The following is a 19,012-nucleotide window of genomic DNA, read 5'->3' on the forward strand; positions in this document are numbered from 1 at the left end:
TCAAGTGAAAACAAAGAGGCCTTTTATTCGAACATTTTATTCACAGAAAAAAAAATATTTTGTAAAAATAGTTCGATATATAATGATTTCGTAAATCGTAATAGGCATTTTGTGATCGATCTTTAAATTTCATAACTAGTTTTAATAAGTTCAACTGTCCAGGTATAATGATAGTGGAATGCCCATTTTGCCATTCTGTGTGGTAAAGACACCTAAGTAGTACAACTGACCTTTATATAAGACAGACGAATTAAATAATGCCTTTTACAGCGAACAAAGGAATACTTGAGGGCCGAATTCCTTCGTGTTAAAAACTTTCTATGGTATTTTTATTAAATCTTTTAATCTCATCATTAGTTTTAAGAAATATAACAAATTCTTGGTTTAATGGTAGTGGAATGCTCACATTGCCTTTGGTTGTGGTGTGTTGAGAACAAGCGTACATCCGAGTAGTATAACTATAGCTTTTATATAAGACAGTTTAATTTATTAATATCCCTTACAAGTCCGAATACCAAAGAAGTGCTTGAAAGTTAAATTCTTCAGTGTTGAAACTTCATCCTCACTTTTAAGACATATAACAACTTTCCAAATACAAATGAGCCGCGTCACGACAAAACCAACATATTGCGTTTGCGACAAGCATGGATCCAGACCAGCCTGCACATCCGCGCAGTCTGATCAGGATCCATGCTGTTCGCTTACAAAACCTATAACAAGTAGAGAAACTCATAGCGAACAGCATGGATCCTGATCAGACTGCGCAGATGCGCAGGCTGGTCTGGATCCATGCTGGTCGCAAACCCATTATGTTGGTTTTGTCGTGACGCGGCTCATATATCTTTATTAAGTTGCATATGACAACTGTCCATATATGATGTTAGTGGAATGCCACATATGCCGTTCTATGTGGTATGTTGATAAATAAGGCCCTTTACAGCACTGAGGGATAAAGGGGTGTTTGAAAATCGAATCCCCCGTGTTAAAACTTCCTACGACATTTTTTTATAAGATCTTAAAATCTATTATGACATATGACAGCTTTCCTGTTATATTGGTACATTTAGTTTGTTATTCTGTGTGACATATAAGGGACAAACTGAAATCTGAGTAGAACAACGGACTTTTATACAAGCTAGTTAAATTAAATCACGTTCCTTACACATCGGTTAAGATGTAAATTACATGTCAAAAGGAAATACATGTATGTAAAATGGGAACTCCATATAAAGCTTGAACCTTTTCTGTTTATAGATTTCAATTGCTTATGATTATAAACTGCTATATAGATTATATAAACTGCTGCAGTTAAACGATTTCAAGGCAAACTCTTACGATAAACTTTTTTTTCTTCAAATCTCCACACAAGAGCTGGTCCCTAAGAATAAGTCAGAGAACAATGTTCTCTATGACTGGTTCCGCGATTATGATTCTGTCCAGCAAATTATATGTCTTTTTAGTCTTTCTTTAATCAATACTAGTAAAGATCATCAATATTTAACATACCTTAAAATTTGTTTACTCATATTAATTAGCTTAATTTTATAATTTGTGAGACAATTTTGTCAACATACATCCATAGCAATTATCTAATTACGAGTTCGCTCATTAACTGTTCAAATTATATTTATTTCATACTGATATTATCATATTCTAGATCCAGAACTTAAGACACCTTGCCTTTCTCAATGCTCAGGATATTCATTGGTCAAGGGACATTCTGTGCCTGTTTATGACCAATCAAATACTACCGAAACGTATTTAAGCTCGAGCCGAGAAATGTTTTTATAACATGGTTCCAGAGTCAGAGTCCGTAACATCTATAACACCTTAGTTGCAACTTCATGTACTCGCTAACAGTTAAGAAAGCCATGTATTCATAGCACTGTAGATTAATGTAATGTTGATTTAGAAAGATTTTCTAAGAGATATCTTGCAAATTAAATTTGTTGAATATTTCGCAATGTAATCCATTTCAATGTTTTGTGATTTATCAATTATTCATGTCAATGATTTGTTACATATGATGATCATATGTTAACTTTGTAAATATTGTAATATATCTGTATAACATATGAAACTTTTCAATATTGGAGGAAATAATAAAAACATATTATTATTTTAGGGCAACGTCTGCAAACGTGAATTGTAGCATTGGCAATCATTTATTGATGAGCCATTTGAGATAGTTTAATGAAAGTATTCTTTATCAAAGGGTATACATGTTAGTGAGTCAAAATATATGTTTGCAACAAAACTATATCACGGACATAGTCTGAATGACCTTTATATGTGAACAAAAAATAGAAATTTCTCAGGGAGTTTACTGTACTTATCTATATTTATTTCTAATATAACACTTTACACTAATATATATGAAAACCATCGAAAGCTAAAGAAAAGCGTTGGTTTTCATTGAACTGATTATAATATTATACTAATAGATTAAATACTTATAAAACTAATTTAAGGTGACCAATGACTGAACTTCCCAATGTCTCCAAACTGGTAAACTCTTAGAAATTTGTCATTTATTGATTCTGTTGATATACTGTAAAATCTTATCATTATTTTTCATAAAATCACGCGTAAAAATACAAATTCAAAAATACTGAATTTATATAATTATCTTTTTTTTCTCAAAAACATATTTGTTTTTAAAACACAGTTATTGTCTTTCTATTGCTGCGGCAACAAAATTAGTGTTGGCTGCTGACAACTACACTATGTTTGTCTTAAAGGGTAGCATTTATATATATGATAGTTTTTATAATGTTCAATCCATTACTTAACACTGCATGTTCTATAACCTTAACTGTTTTTCATAATTCATTTTCTGTATATTTTATTTCATAACAAGCTCTGTCATTATAATATTAATAGACTAAAATTGTTGTTGAATTGTCGGATTAAAGATTAACTAAGATTATTGTGAACGTGATCCAGAAACTTGTCTTTAATCCGATTATGATAATTATTTTTTTATTATATAAAATGTCCTACTCAAAGCTCGGTTATGTGAAACTAAACTAGCTCACCTGATCATGACAATATTTCAACTCGTAAAATGTTGTACTGCTAAGGTAAAAGTCAGATGTTTGAGTGTCACGGTTAAGAACTGTTCACTGTTTAGGGGAAATAGTGTGTAAGCGGCCAGATAGCTCAATCGGTATATCTAGAGCCGTGGTATGGTATTCCGAGGGCATGGGTTCGAGTTACGGTCAGGCTGCACATTTTTCTCACCCTGTGACATTTGGCGCTCATAGGGGGACCATGATGATATAAGCTCCGAGACCAATTTCACATTGTTCTCTTTACCCATTAGAAACTCGAGGATGAATTTCAATAAAGCAGGGGAGTATGTCACGATTCAGAACTGTCCACTATTTAGGGGGGATTGTGTGTAAGCGGCCGGATAGCTCAGTCGGTACGGTTTTCCGATGCTCCCGGGTTCGAGCCCCGGTCATGCTGCACATTTGTCTCACTATGTGACATGAGCTCATGTTTTTAATACTTTATCATATTTCCACAATAAACTCGTTAATAGATGGATAAAACACTTAATTTAGATAGGACTTTTGAGAAATACTTCAGACTTATTCCATCTCAAATGAAAATATTAAAAAAACTTTACAATTCATGACAACAAGACAGCGTTCTAATCTTGTATCTATACATTTCGCGGTTTTTGATTCGCTGACATGTCTCGTATAATGACATAGGTGAAAATAAATTGCTTTGTTGAGCTAGGTGGCAGTATGATTCAATAAAAATTGTCATTTTCCGCTATTGTAACAATATAATCATTTCGTTGAAGGATTGGAGACTAAAATTTAGACTGACATTTGCTCACTTTATTTAACCATATCTATAAGATACAAAAAATCTAAGGCATTAGTCAGCGTGAATTAATTGTCCAGAAAACGACGTGAAGAAACCTTTATCAGCCACAACGTGTTTACTGTCTGAGTCAGACATATGACGTACCCATACGTCATCTCCGGCGTTCAGATGGACGTTGACGACGTTACTTCCCATATTCCAGTAGCCATTATCACCTGTCTTTACGCGTGCAATAACCATATTGTCCCTGACAAGTTCCAATCCGATCCACATTGAAGACTGTCCTTGCAAAGCGGAAAACGACAGCATGTATATACCATCAACAGGTGCGCGGAACGAGCCATGACGTACATCGTAAGCCCCACCCACATTGGTTATTACTTTGTCAAATACGACAGGTTGGTGCGTGCCAAAGTTGGTAATGTCACTGGTTATGGTAGCGGCAAATGCAACTACTCCAGCTGCCGAACATTTACACAATGCTGAAACCGAAATTGACCTCATTTTAGTACATTATATAGTACATGCACAATATTAAGAGCAAAATAAAAATACGTATAAATGTATCTTAGGAGATGATCTTGATTAACTTTAAATCAAGGGAGGTCCTTGGTCTTTCAGGACGAGTTAATGTATTTTGAAACATGTTTAATTAATCAACCCACTATCATTGGCCATCCTGATTGGTCTTGCTCACAGAAAGAAATCATAACATGTGAATAAGCTATTCATAGAGCTGTAAATATGAAAATTGTTGACTTTATCCATACTTCTGTTAGTATAGAAAAGAACGCCAAAATTAACGCGACAGATAAAATGTTTGAAACTGACCATATTAAAGCATACCATTATCTAATTTTATTCCCAGACGAACCTTAAAACAGAGATTTATAGCATTTGTAATATTTTCGCCGTTTGAATCGAATAAACCCATATATAAACTTGACAATAATACAATGATGAATATTTATAAACGCTTACATGACTGATGATTAGCTCTCATAGAAGCCACATCACTCTTTAGTTGATTAATCTGCAGTTCGGCGCTGGCTCTCAGCTTCTTCTCTTGGGATATAAGGTTCAGCAGATTCTGCAGGGAATTATCATCTAGAAGAAACCCACGTGACATCGACATGAGACACGCTGTAATAAGACAGATCCTTAACGCCGCCATTTTGTAAATATGTAAAAGTATAAAATTATTCTAAATGTAATCTTATTATGAAAGTGTTAGATTTGAGATAAGGGGGAAACATGTACACTGTTCGTAAACCTTGCAGTAGTGTAAGAATTAGGCTACGCTATTGTTATGTCGTTCCCTAAATTTTGTATTTCATGCCTTGTTATATGCAATATATTAAAATACTCTACCAAAAGAACTCCCGCATATTTCGGCAGTTTTCTTGTCTTTTTCGTCAATATTTTATACATTTTATGGAGCACGTGATACGGTGGTGGTACTGCTCAAGTGTAAATACAGGGACTGTCAGTCCGACATGTACTACATACAATTAAAATTATTAAGAACGTTTTTTTTATATTTTTTTTTAAAATACATTTATACTTTTGTATTATCCTTTCAAAAAATGAATGTTAGAATCATTCTAGAAGGTCATCCATATGGTTTTCCGTTGTAGCGGAAAAGCATCAGAAGTAACAATAATCTTGCTCAGTTAACAACATAAATATAAATTATAGAAAGTGGCGGAAATGACGAAATATTCTGTAACATTTTATGATAAAACTCATAGCTGTATTTCCACTGTTTTGCTCCTTTTCCATTTATTTCCATTTACAGCAAAACTCTCTATTAAGACCACCCATGGGACTGGACCAAACAGGTCTTAATTGCGGGGCGGTCTCAATTGTGGATATTCTTATTATTGCTTAAATATAATATAACATATTAATTTTATGACCATGGTTTATTTTAGTCCTTTTGCATGAGCAAACAATATGTATCTTAAGCTTAAAATACAATGTAAATTATGGAAATAGGCTGAAATGAATAAATATTCACTCGAACATTTCATGATAAAACTTATAACTGTATTTCAACTTTTTCCTTCTTATGCATATATTTCCATTTAAATGTAATTCTTTGAGAAATATACAAAGAAATCCTGCTTAATCAAAGGACTAATGAATATCATGACCAGAATTCTCAATTAATATACATGTAGTCAAAATATATGATTATGTGCTTCAGTTCTATATACTATGTATATTTGACAATGCTTCTGTTTATAACGATCATTTCAACATTATATCTCCGGACAATGAACAAGTTTAATAGTGACAATATATCTGTTGGCCTTAATTAATAAACGAGACTTTTAAGATAAGAAATAGCACCTTTATCTGCACGCTGAATTGTCACATACGTTTTGAGACGGTTAAAATAAAAATTATGAAACTTTATATAATTCTCGGTATATTTGTGTCGTTTATTGTGTTGATTAGTGCGCATGCGTCAAAAAGGGCTACCGTGGCTTCCCAAATACGTTTCCTTTTGGACGAGGAGAAAACACTAAGGCTGAACCTTGAATCGAGAGTTCAAAAGTTACGTGAACGAGCTGCTGCCTTAGACAAGTCGATAGGTAAGATTGTAATATATATTTTACAAAATTTACAAGTTCATTAACGATATATAGAGGATATTGAATGAGTGTAAGTTAAATGCTGAATTTATTGCATGAGTTGAATAATATTATTTTATTCAACGAGTGCAATAAATTCAGTAATGAACTTACACGAATTTAATATTCTATTTAGCACATACCCAAAATAAAGACCGTTTAAAGTGAAATAAGAGTCATTTTTCATTGACGCGCCTATAGTATAACCCTAACATTTAGCGCGTCTTTATAACTCTAATGACGTCACGTCAAAATATATGCACGGCCGTGCAATACCATTTTTACGGAGTCGCAAAATCGGCACGGGTGTGTGATATTATTTTATTCAACGAGTTCAATAAATTCAGTAATAAACTTACACGAATTTAATATTCTTTTTATCACATACCCAAAATAAAGACCGTTTAATTAAAGTGAAAAAGAGTCATTTATATGGACGCACCTATAGTATTACGCTATAATAACATTTAGCGCGTCTTTACACTATGTTTGTATAACGCTAATGACGTCACGTCAAAATATATGCACGGCTGTGCAATACCATTTTTACGGAGTCGCAAAATCGGCACGGGTGTGTGATAAATAGAGGATATTGAATGAGTGTATGTTCAATACTAAATTTATTGCACGAGTTGAATAAAATTATATTGTGCGAGCCTCTGGCGAGCATAATATTATTTTATTCAACGAGTGCAATAAATTCAGTAATGAACTTACACGAATTAAATATTCTATTTATCACATACCCAAAATAAAGACCGTTTAAAGTAAAATAATAGTCGTTTTTCATTGACGCGCCTATAGTTTAACGCTAACATTTAGCGCGTCTTTACACTACGTTTGTATAACGCTAATGACGTCACGTCAAAATATATGCACGGCCGTGCAATACCATTTTTACGGAGTCGCAAAATCGGCACGGGTGTGTGATAAATAGAGGATATTGAATGAGTGTAAGGTAAATGCTGACTTATTGCACGAGTTGAATAAAATTATATTATGCGAGCCTCTGGCGAGCATAATATTATTTTATTCAACGAGTAATGAACTTACACGAATTTAATATTCTATTTATCACATACCCAAAATAAAGACCGTTTAAAGTGAAATAAGAGTCATTTTTCATTGACGCGCCTATAGTTTAACGCTAACATTTAGCGCGTCTTTACACTATGTTTGTATAACGCTAATGACGTCACGTCAAAATATATGCACGGCCGTGCAATACCATATTTACGGAGTCGCAAAATCGGCACGGGTGTGTGATAAATAGAGGATATTGAATGAGTGTAAGTTCAATACTGAATTTATTGCACGAGTTGAATAAAATTATATTATGCGAGCCTCTGGCGAGCATAATATTATTTTATTCAACGAGTAATGAACTTACACGAATTTAATATTCTATTTATCACATACCCAAAATAAAGACCGTTTAAAGTGAAATAAGAGTCATTTTTCATTGACGCGCCTATAGTTTAACGCTAACATTTAGCGCGTCTTTACACTATGTTTGTTTAACGCTAATGACGTCACGTCAAAATATATGCACGGCCGTGCAATACCATATTTACGGAGTCGCAAAATCGACCCGGGTGTGTGATAAAGTGCTATTTTTGACACATAGAGGAAAACAGATCTATTCCACATATTGCTTAATTAAAGTAACTATTCTGAAAAAAACGATGGATTTTGAATGCTTGCTTTTAAACATGGTCAGCATTACTATTTTTTTTTTCAAATGTATGAGGATATCCAATACAAATTGATAAGATGACCAACAACAAATGACTTTGAACTCATTCTTAACTTTATTAGAATATTTAAGTGTTTAATTTCAAAATGTAATTATAAAAATTCTTCCATATCCATTTTTGAAATTGTTTTATAGAATAAATTTTGTATTTTTTTCATTGCTCAAAGCGATTAATCAATACCACATTTTATAAACCACAGAACTAAAATAACCATCCATGTATTTTTTTTCAATTAAATACTTTTCAGTACCATGTACTTGCACAACATCGGCGCCAACTAGTTCATCATCCACACAAGTTGCTTACACAGGAACCACTGGGACAAGTACAATTTCTAGTCTGAACGCTAACCATGTCTTTAATTTCACATACGATCTTGTAAACGTTGGAAATGCGTTTAACCCAGTTGACGGCCATTTTGTCGCACCTGTTGATGGGCTGTATGGATTCTCATTGGCTGTTTATATGGCGGTGCGATATTCCATAAAAATGGAAGTGGTTGCAAATGGCAAACCCATTTTGAAAGTACAGACGGCCCACTATTACTCTAGCAGTTACAATCGACAAGAAAACATGGCGACCAATTTTGCTATAGTGAATATCACGAAAGGAACGGAAGTATGGCCACGGTACATTTCCGGTTCCGGGACTCTGTACGGACAAGGTGTGCCGACATTTTCCGGGTTTCTTCTGCATGAATTTTGATATTTGTGAGAGAATTTCACTGATTAAATGAATCAATACTACCTAATGTCTTACACAGAATAGATTACATTCTTTTGATCTTTTCAGTTCAAGAAATATATATGCATCGGTGCTTTTGATACAAATCATACTATATTAGTTACACTTTGGAAAATTTTATTTGTCTGTAGTATCATTACAACAAAACTTTTCTATGCTTATAAATATTTACAAAAGTCAAAATCGAAAAAAGATTAAAAAAATAGAAGCATAGAAGCAACAGCACCATTATTAGCATGTATATATGAGTATAAAAGAAAAAGCATTTTCACAGTAATCCTCTTTCCTGGACATGGTACACATTTTCATTACTTTTTCATTTTTGTTAATTAACTGTGTTCCTGTATAAAACATTGACAGGGGAGAAAATATATGTAGTATAACGATGAATTTTTAACACGATTGTCTCCCATTAAATAGAGAAACCTATATTAATTTTCTGATGGTACGAGAAAATAATTACTTGTGATACCCCCAACGGCAAACAACTTATTAATAGTCCTATCTTGGTGTATACTATACACATTTAAAACACGTTGCATATATGAACTGCATGTTTTTTGTTTGTTTGTTTTTTGCTATACAACACTAGAAGATCCGTTTTAACGTAAAACTTGTCTAAACTTCCGTTTTGGGCCGGATTTGTAACCATTTAGCAATATTACTGTTTGTCATCACATGCTGCCGATGGTCGAGTAAAAACTGGTTCGGTTTCCATAGTGATTCAAGTCCCATCTCTACACAGCTATCAATCATGTTAAACACAGCAAGGTCAGCAAGGGTTAACTGAAAATAGGACAGGAAAAGGCAAGGGATAAAAAAAACTTTAATGAGAATTTAGCATTGTAACCTCATTATACATGTATTTATATTTTTTAATATGAATATTGGTAAGGAAATATTTACAAAAGCGATCATTTTCAAAACTTGATAACTTGAAAAACATATGTGTCAGTATTTTAGCATCACCGAAATAAAACTCGCTGCTCTTGGATTTGAAGAAAGAGGACTATTCGGCCGCTCTTCTTTTTTCAACAAATCAAATAAAAAATTCAAAGTTGTAACAACAGCAACAGCAGCAGCAACAGCAACAACAACAACAGCAGCAACAACAAAGGCAACATCAATACATGTACTAATAATTGGAACAATGATAATAATAATAATAAAAACAGTAATCATAATGATAATTTGCAATCTTGAATTGTTTAAGTGTCTGATTTTTAATGATAAGACTTAATGTTTTCTATAATTGCACTGATTTGTTGCTTCGTACGAAGATTCTTATTTGAAAATTCTAATTCAGTTCACACATAACGTTTTACAATCTGCGGATTAAATCATTCTACCTTGCACCTTGATATAATACTGCAATGACTTTATTTTTTGTTGCCTTAAATAATTGAACAACGACAACATGGTCCAATGTTATAAAGAAATTCCCTAAGCTCAAGCTGAGATGTCCGGTATTTGATTGGTCAGAATCTGCCACAGAATGTACACTGACCAATGTAAATCCTGAGATTTGAGACGGAACTCAGAAAAAAAGTTTTATAATCCCAGGGCCAGGTGTAAAGTTCCTTAACATTTGAGCCGCGCCATGACAAAACCAGCATAATGGATCCATGCTGTTCGCTTACAAACCCTATAACAAGTAAAGAAACTGATAGCGAACAGCATGGATCCTGATCAGACTGCGCGGATGCGCAGGCTGGTCTGGATCCATGCTGGTCGCAAACCCATTATGTTGGTTTTGTCATGACGCGGCTCATTTGTTATTACCAGTTTACCTACCTTTGATCCAATAATAAATCCACCACTACCAAAATCGTTCATTCTTGATTTACAGAAAGTGGCAAACTTCGGTATTGTTTCTGTAACCAGTTTCTTGTTTACTTCTTTCTATAAAAATACGACAAAGCTTTGTCTTCATAAAATATATTCCCAAGTCAAACTCAAACAGATGGAGGAAGATTAATAGAACATTAATTACCATATCAAAATGTATAGAATCGGAACCTGTAATGAACGATAGTTTATTTTTTACATTATCATATGGCGTGATTTCATTTGCTCAGAAACTTATTTAAAATATCGTATCCTGAACACTCTTACTACTACGCTACTCGGACTTACGTGTTGCTATTATTTGTATTTTTTCACTCGGACAACATCGCTAATTCCGTGTCTAATATTTTTTTCGAATAGCGTTAAGTTGACAAAAGTGTCGTTCCGTGCAATGGCCCCGCTTATTTATACCCGTGTTTATATGTATCAGACGCGGAACCATGCAAAATCTGATGGATTTTCCCAAATTCTATGATTAAAATGTAACCTCGTGAGAATGTATTGAATACGTTGTTAACTTTTGGTTGAAATTTGTATTTGGTGTTTAGATTAACAAACCTTTGCTGTTTCGTCTTTGCACATATGGCTTTGTACAAAGACACTTCTGACGTCACCAACGCTGTCATACATCTCGTCGATAAGTAAATTGTCGTCTGCGCAATCAGTGTATAGGTCTGCAGAATACAAACAACTACAGTATCATCTTAAGAAGTTGTAACGACTCTTTTTTTATGAATTGCTGCATTGGTGACATGTGCACTTTTTTATTTATCACGTGGTCTCAAGATAATTATCACCTTCCTGCGAGATAAATTGAGAAGCGCACATATCACATCTCTGCCAACGTAGTTAAAGCAGTTATGTTTAACTAATATCACACTAGTTTACAGAATTCAAGTTTTGCATTGTATATAAACCATAGATTAGAAATTTACATTTTAACAGAGAACGTTGTCAGACATAAACTTATCAAATGTGTGTATTTTTTTATTATTTCTTACCAAATTTTCTTGCTAGATATTTTGCAATAGCTCCTGATTGGCAGTAGGTAATCGTTTGGTCTCCTTTTATACTTTTCAAACATGGTAAACAATTCATCGGCATATCTGAAAGAAAAATCAAAACTGTTTCTGAAAAGCAGACAAACGAAGTACATGTAATTTCTTTAAATTCAAGGTCAGGATATTCTTCCTGACTAACAAACTGTACTGATAAACCAGTGTTTAAAACCACCTTTGAATAAAAGTCACTTGGTCTAAAAAGAACCTTGTTTTATTCCCAAGTTTAGCAATTACGGTTCAACAAACACTTTTTTTTTGCTAGTGAAAACCTGTCAACAAAGACCGAATATCAGGTTTGTTTCAAGAACTAACGTTTCTATGAGCATTTAATATAAAGCCAGCATCATCAACAACATCAATGATCAGAATCATTATCATCATCATAATACGTGTAATCATCATCATCATTATTATCATCATCATCATCATCATCATCATTGTTGTTATTATCATATACGTTCTTCACACCATGGTTTTCATAGCTGTTTTATCCTATCATTATTTATTATTTTTGCATGTAGCAGTGCTTATACTGCGAAAATATATTGTATACATATGTGTAGATGGTATATATGCAAATTTATGAGCGTACTTATGTATGTTAAATTGCTGTAGCCATATATAGTATGTAAATGTTGGCCACATGGGTCTATGACCTTCTGGTGTTTTGAAAATAAAATCTTGAATTATTTATGGCAGCAAACTTCAAATTGTAGAACTAAAATTAATGACATTTGATAAGATATTTAATTAGCGACATTAAAACGTCAGTTTAACTTTATGCTGTTTAATGAAGTTGATTTTATATGGCGAGATATAATCTATGTTACTCATTATATATCAATCACTGCGATGAAAAATCTACTGTTTACCATCTAATATAGTGAAGATTAAGACACTAGCTATGTTGTACATTATATATAGAAAGCTATGGTGTTTTCTATTTTTAGTCGCGCTACATTCTCATTCGTTCTGTTCTGTTCTACATGAATTTGAAAATTATTACTCCTGTCTATACTCTCTTTAAAGTGAATTAGTTTTAAATGGACACACGTACCATTAGTATTTCAAATATTGATTAACACAATCAAAATGTATCATTTTGATACTCTTAAAAAGTATTTCTTGAATAAAATGTGGATACAGTTGTAGGTGATTTGGTATAAACGTTTATATGATGAATAATAACATTTTGTTCCAGAATATAAAATTATGACCTATACTTTATTAGATATGTAATATCGAGTCATGTATCTCACACTTACCAACAAAATCCACATACAATGACTTCATGCTTTGTTTTCTCATATGATACTAAATAATATAAAACTATTTATTTATGGTATTACAAACCTTTTTTTACAGACCAATCCACTTTAAATAATGTTCTTATCTTTTTTTTTTAACAATTGAACAAAAGTTTAAGCTCACATACATCATTTGCATGTTGTTCACATGAATAATTTGAGTTGAAATTAATATAAATTTATTTTATACATGTATACATGTTCTTATATAAAGAAAGAAAAAAATGTTCCTGTCTCACCTGGTTTGATTTTTAGCCATTCTTCCATACTGAATCTAATATCTTCATATTTAATCCCAGCTGTTACAAATACTAACCGAATAATCTCCCCTCCACCTCTTTTATTAAAATACAAAAGCTGATATTTTTCAAACATATTCAAACAATTTCTGTAATTATGTATAACAAGTTAATAAAACTATTTATTTAACTTCTTCTTAAGTTGATTTGGTAGTGCACGTTACAAAATAACCATTAATTGTCCATTTTTGTGGTTACAGAGGGAGACATTTCACGGATGTTTACAAACGGCTGAACCACTTACGGATTAGTAGACGGACATAGTTGAACAAATATTTCCGTCTGTCAACAACCTTACAATAAACACATTATTCATATAAAATACACTGTCATGATTCGCTGAAGCATATATTTATTATTATATACTCAGATTATGTAACTAATAAAGAATTTTTTAGTGTATACTGGAGTGGTGTTGACCTAGTTGTTAAATTCAATGCAAATTCAATTTGGAATATGTATAATAGTTACATATACATAAGTCTATAATATATACTTTTAATAATGTACCAAAGTCCAATTAAATGTGTAAATGTCTTCAGCTTTGATTCTACAGTAAAGCCAGAACCTCGATGATAAGCACCCCTTCAAAACACACCTCGAAACAGCTCTGTTGAACCTCAATATTCACAAAAACGAATTCGTCACACGTGTAAAAAATTCGCTCGAATTCCCCACAAGTGTGTGACAAGTTCCTACGAAATCGGCACAAAAAAAGTGCTGTGAAATTCTTAAGCCCTATTTTTCAACCACCTCTTAGTACAAACGAAATTTTCACAGAAAATATGTGTCATATCGGTACGTATTTTTCACACATGCAAGTGAAGGTTTTAAGTTAAAGGAGGTTAAAATTTGAATTGTCCGTATTGTAATTCCTTAATATCCTTAGAACGGCCACGGTCATAAAGTGAAAGGAATTCAACTCCCACGCCCCACCCCACCTCACCCCATCCAATTTCTGCGCATATTGCTAAATTTTTTGTATGAATCGACATCTGTAAACCCTGGACTAGAAAGAAAGAAAGAATTTCTTGATGTACACTTCCGGACCATGATTGAGTAGTTTGTGGCCGCTTGCAATTCTGTCGCGCTTTTTTCCCAAATAAAAAAAATACACATTGGAAACATATGGTGTATTAGTGACAAATGAATAATGCTTAAAACTTCATTTTACCCGCTGTGATTCACTAATCGGAATTTTGCAAGTTTTCTCTGCTTAACATGTCCTGTCGTTCTGTATAGAGGTCTTGGCAAACTAAGTAAAACAAGCAAATTTCGTTGAATTGATATCCCCCGCCGCATGATTCTTATCACTTGATTGAAGGTTCTTTGTAGTATGTACCTCAGATATTGATGAAGATAATTTATTATCCTTACTTATGATACAAAACCTCCAACAGAATTGATCAATCTCAAGCAAAAATGCCTTTTGGTGGTTCCTATAAATTTGGTATAATAAAGCGATACATAAACACAAATTTTAGCTCCTTTTTTGAACCCATGGCACATGTGGGTAATCAACAGAAAAAATAGAAGAAACAAACATTATTTCATTTATTTTTAATCTTCATTTAATTTTATCATAAGATACTATATATTAACATCTATATTTCTTCTTTCACGAGGTAGCAATGGAATTCCTCTAGCTCCTTGTAACTATAGTGTGGCATCATTAACACAACAACTGTGCAACGTCTTTTCTTCTTCTGTAATAATAATGATAATAATAATCAGACGAAGAAGAAATGATGCTGCTGATGCAGTAACGCAGTATTTATTTTTATAGCTGATAATTTCAAAAAAGAGAAATGTTAGACTCATAACCACACAGAAAACATGTTTTCGATATCAATCGATCGATCGATCAATCAATCAATCAATCAATAAATCAATAAATAAACCCATCCATCCATCCATCCATCCATCCATCCAACCTTCCTTCCTTCCTCCCTTCCTTCCTTCCTTCCTAAAGAAATTACCTCTCCTCTGGTTTTCTTTTCCACTTTCAGTTTCAGTTTGTACTTTTCTCCATTAACAACCTGTAATGTTACCATGCTCGAAAATAATAGTTTAAATTACCAAATACTATTGTCGAATTGATCAAATGAAGTTATATAGACGTGCTATCATTGAATATTTGAATATGCAAAAATATGGCCTTTAAACCATTAGCGGCGAGGTAGAAAATAATCTAGGTGACAAAGAAAGTAATGTCAGTTATCACATACCCGTGTCGAATTTGCGACTCCGTAATTATGGTTTTGCACGGCCGTGCATATATTTTGACGTGACGTCAATTACGTTATATTAACATAGCTTAAAGACGCGCTAAATACACTGCAGTATAGACGCGTCAATGAAACATTATTCTAATTAGTCTTAATTTTATTCTTGTAGGTTCATTACTGAATTTATTGAACTCGTTGAATTATATTTTTTTTTGCTCGCCAAAGGCTATTCAACTTGTTCAATGAATTCAGTATTGAACTTACACTCATTCAATATCCTTTATTTATTTTATAAAAAAACATACAAACTCTCAAATTGTGGGATGGGAAGTTAATACAAATATTAAACGTTTCATATATCTTGTTGTTTACATTTATTTTTCGAAATTTAAAGTGTGTTACGAAAATATGACAATACTTATGTAAGTCAAGAATTATGCGCTGGTTGATGTAATCTTCAAATAAATCATTTTAAGGTGCAAGTTAAAAGCCCAGTTTTTACTTCATGTAAAGCAGCTATCCAAGAAGCTGCCGGAAATCAAAATAATGAGAAAAAATACACCCAGATGGTCACCCGGGATCTCCTTTCACAACTTAAGTTGGAAAATTGCCTTTTGACTAAAGAACGTCAAAAACAAAACAACATTTAAATTTATTAGAAATCAGCACGTACCTGCTTCTTTCCCGAAACGATTTCTACAAGTTTGTATTTCGACCCTAATTCGCGGACTGCAAATTTTGCGACGGATTCAGTAGCTGCACCCTCAACATCCAAGTTCTGAAATCCTCCAGGCTTTAACGTCGATATAAGGGTTATATTACAAACCAACAAAATTAAAAAAATTCTATTCATCATTTTAAAAACAGTGCTGTCTGAATTTTATAAGTACAAAATGATATTGTATGTCTTGGATAAGTTACAAATGTTTAACAGTTAACTATTTAATTACATTTTTATCACATTATAACATCTATATATTTCAGTTTGAAATAAATAGCAGATATCAATTAGAGATTCAATGAACATTGTAGTATAATAACAAGAGGTGCACTTAAGGACAACCTTACAAGAATATTTTTATTTTGTAATCGCAGGTTAATCTTCTCATAATTGAGCCTGCAAGCTTTACGCATAGTCTACGCTATAAAAACGTCATGAACAATGTACACATGCTGTCACAGACTGCACTTGTATGCGTGCATTTATGTCATGACGCATGATGACATTTGGAAATTTTTTCACTGAAGAAAGTGTTTGCTCGTTCCTTTATGGCAACACGGACCTTCAATTTAAGGGTTTCTACATATAAGAAACATTTTCCTATGCACCATTGAGCCTACAATATTTACGCTTGGTCTATGCTATAATAATGTCATAGAAAAAGAACGCAATTTATACTGTCTCAAGACAAAATGTTCGTGTCGTCAATTGCGTCAGACGTAACTACGGAAAAACACATGCATTTACGTCATGTCAACGTCGGATCCATGACGTGCCTTAACACTCTTGTGGTTTATGACGTCACGCAACTCTATTGTCTATTACGCTCAATGAGTATTTGGTACTTGGTGTAGACTTCCGAAGTTAAGCAACGTCGAGCCCGGTCAGTGCTTGGATGGGTGACCGCTTGGGAATACCGGGTGCAGTAGACATTTTGCATATTTTATTTCCACTGAAGAATGCGTTTTGCTCGTTCCTTTTTGGCAGCACGGGCCTCTAGTTTACGGATTTCGCTTTATTTTTATTCACAATGTTTTCCTACCCTCAATTGAGCTTGCAAGCTTTACATTTTGTCTACGCTATAATAACGTCATGAACAGTGCAGTCACATCAGCCGTAACTAGGCAAACGCGTTTATTTACGTCATTACAACGTTGTGTCCATGACGTGTCATGAAGACGTTGTGTGACGTCACTCTATTGTCATTTTCGTTGGAATTTGGCAGAACAGTACAGTAACGGTATGCACGTACGCCAGTAGAGAGGCGTGATTGCCGAAATAAATGTACGCAGTTTGATCAAATACAAGTAAACAGATGTCACTGATGTCTACGGCCATATAACGTTGAAAACACCAGTTCTCGTCCGATCACCGAAGTTAAGCAACGTCGAGCCCGGTCAGTACTTGGATGGGTGACCGCTTGGGAATACCGGGTGCAGTAGACATTTTGCATATTTTATTTCCACTGAAGAATGCGTTTTGCTCGTTCCTTTTTGGCAGCACGGGCCTCTAGTTTACGGATTTCGCTTTATTTTTATTCACAATATGTTTTCCTACCCTCAATTGAGCCTGCAAGCTTTACATTTTGTCTACGCTACAATAACGTCATGAACAGTGCAGTCGCATCAGCCGTAACTAGGCAAACGCGTGTATTTACGTCATTACAACGTTGTGTCCATGACGTGTCATGACAACGCTGTGTCCTTGACGTGACGTCACTCTATTGTCAATTACGTTGGTATTTGGCAGAACAGTACAGTAACGGTATGCACGTACGCCAGTAGAGCGGCGTGATTGCCGAAATAAATGTACGCAGTTTGATCAAATACAAGTAAACGGATGTCACTGATGTCTACGGCCATATCACGTTGAAAACACCGGTTCTCGTCCGATCACCGAAGTTAAGCAACGTCGAGCCCGGTCAGTACTTGGATGGGTGACCGCTTGGGAATACCGGGTGCAGTAGACATTTTGCATATTTTATTTCCACTGAAGAATGCGTTTTGCTCGTTCCTTTTTGGCAGCACGGGCCTCTAGTTTACGGATTTCGCTTTATTTTTATTCACAATATGTTTTCCTACCCTCAATTGAGCCTGCAAGCTTTACATTTTGTCTACGCTACAATAACGTCATGAACAGTGCAGTCGCATCAGCCGTAACTAGGCAAACGCGTGTATTTACGTCATTACAACGTTGTGTCCATGACGTGTCATGACAACGCTGTGTCCTTGACGTGACGTCACTCTATTGTCAATTACGTTGGTATTTGGCAGAACAGTACAGTAACGGTATGCACGTACGCATATTTCCCGCCATGCTTGCGTATTGCTTTCTTTTCGATATGATGAAAATCTTTTTGTACTTTTTGCTTCTACATGGACTTAACAATACCAAAATGTAACAGGAAATATAACCATATCTCACTTTTGTCAGTAATTGCAGCTTATATTTGCTCTTTACTGAACCTGTAAAGTCTTCTCAATAAGTGATAATATACAGGCCATTGTTATAATCTCACAGCTAAATTTAAGTGGTATAATTTTGACAATCATTTATGTATTGGGT

At 33.9% G+C, this 19,012-nt stretch overlaps 3 protein-coding genes and 2 non-coding genes across 5 annotated transcripts; 2 read left to right on the plus strand and 3 right to left on the minus strand.

The window, feature by feature from the left end:
• Window positions 1–3,839: 3,839 nt before the first annotated feature.
• Window positions 3,840–5,073, minus strand: LOC132729858 (complement C1q-like protein 4). Its single transcript, XM_060715699.1, has 2 exons — window positions 4,825–5,073; window positions 3,840–4,325 (listed from the first exon to the last, which is right to left on the minus strand). The coding sequence occupies exons 1-2, from the start codon at window positions 5,015–5,017 to the stop codon at window positions 3,895–3,897; spliced, it is 624 nt and encodes a 207-aa protein (XP_060571682.1). The 5' UTR covers window positions 5,018–5,073; the 3' UTR covers window positions 3,840–3,894.
• A 4,117-nt stretch (window positions 5,074–9,190) lies between these two features.
• Window positions 9,191–13,719, minus strand: LOC132729856 (glutathione S-transferase class-mu 28 kDa isozyme-like). The gene is made up of 5 exons (XM_060715698.1): window positions 13,439–13,719; window positions 11,833–11,937; window positions 11,390–11,505; window positions 10,778–10,885; window positions 9,191–9,769 (listed from the first exon to the last, which is right to left on the minus strand). The coding sequence occupies exons 1-5, from the start codon at window positions 13,572–13,574 to the stop codon at window positions 9,602–9,604; spliced, it is 633 nt and encodes a 210-aa protein (XP_060571681.1). The 5' UTR covers window positions 13,575–13,719; the 3' UTR covers window positions 9,191–9,601.
• Window positions 13,720–15,064: 1,345 nt separating this feature from the next.
• On the minus strand, window positions 15,065–16,655 carry LOC132729859 (uncharacterized). The gene is made up of 3 exons (XM_060715700.1): window positions 16,400–16,655; window positions 15,478–15,537; window positions 15,065–15,204 (listed from the first exon to the last, which is right to left on the minus strand). The coding sequence occupies exons 1-3, from the start codon at window positions 16,580–16,582 to the stop codon at window positions 15,103–15,105; spliced, it is 345 nt and encodes a 114-aa protein (XP_060571683.1). The 5' UTR covers window positions 16,583–16,655; the 3' UTR covers window positions 15,065–15,102.
• A 1,118-nt stretch (window positions 16,656–17,773) lies between these two features.
• LOC132729869 (5S ribosomal RNA) lies at window positions 17,774–17,892 on the plus strand. The gene has a single exon (XR_009625686.1). It is a non-coding gene; the product is annotated as a 5S ribosomal RNA (ribosomal RNA).
• Window positions 17,893–18,297: 405 nt separating this feature from the next.
• LOC132729862 (5S ribosomal RNA) lies at window positions 18,298–18,416 on the plus strand. The gene has a single exon (XR_009625679.1). It is a non-coding gene; the product is annotated as a 5S ribosomal RNA (ribosomal RNA).
• Window positions 18,417–19,012: the final 596 nt, after the last annotated feature.

The sequence above is a fragment of the Ruditapes philippinarum genome, unplaced genomic scaffold, assembly GCF_026571515.1.
Source record: "Ruditapes philippinarum isolate M1 unplaced genomic scaffold, ASM2657151v2 ctg417_1_1_1_1, whole genome shotgun sequence".
Taxonomy (NCBI): Eukaryota; Metazoa; Mollusca; class Bivalvia; order Venerida; family Veneridae; genus Ruditapes; species Ruditapes philippinarum.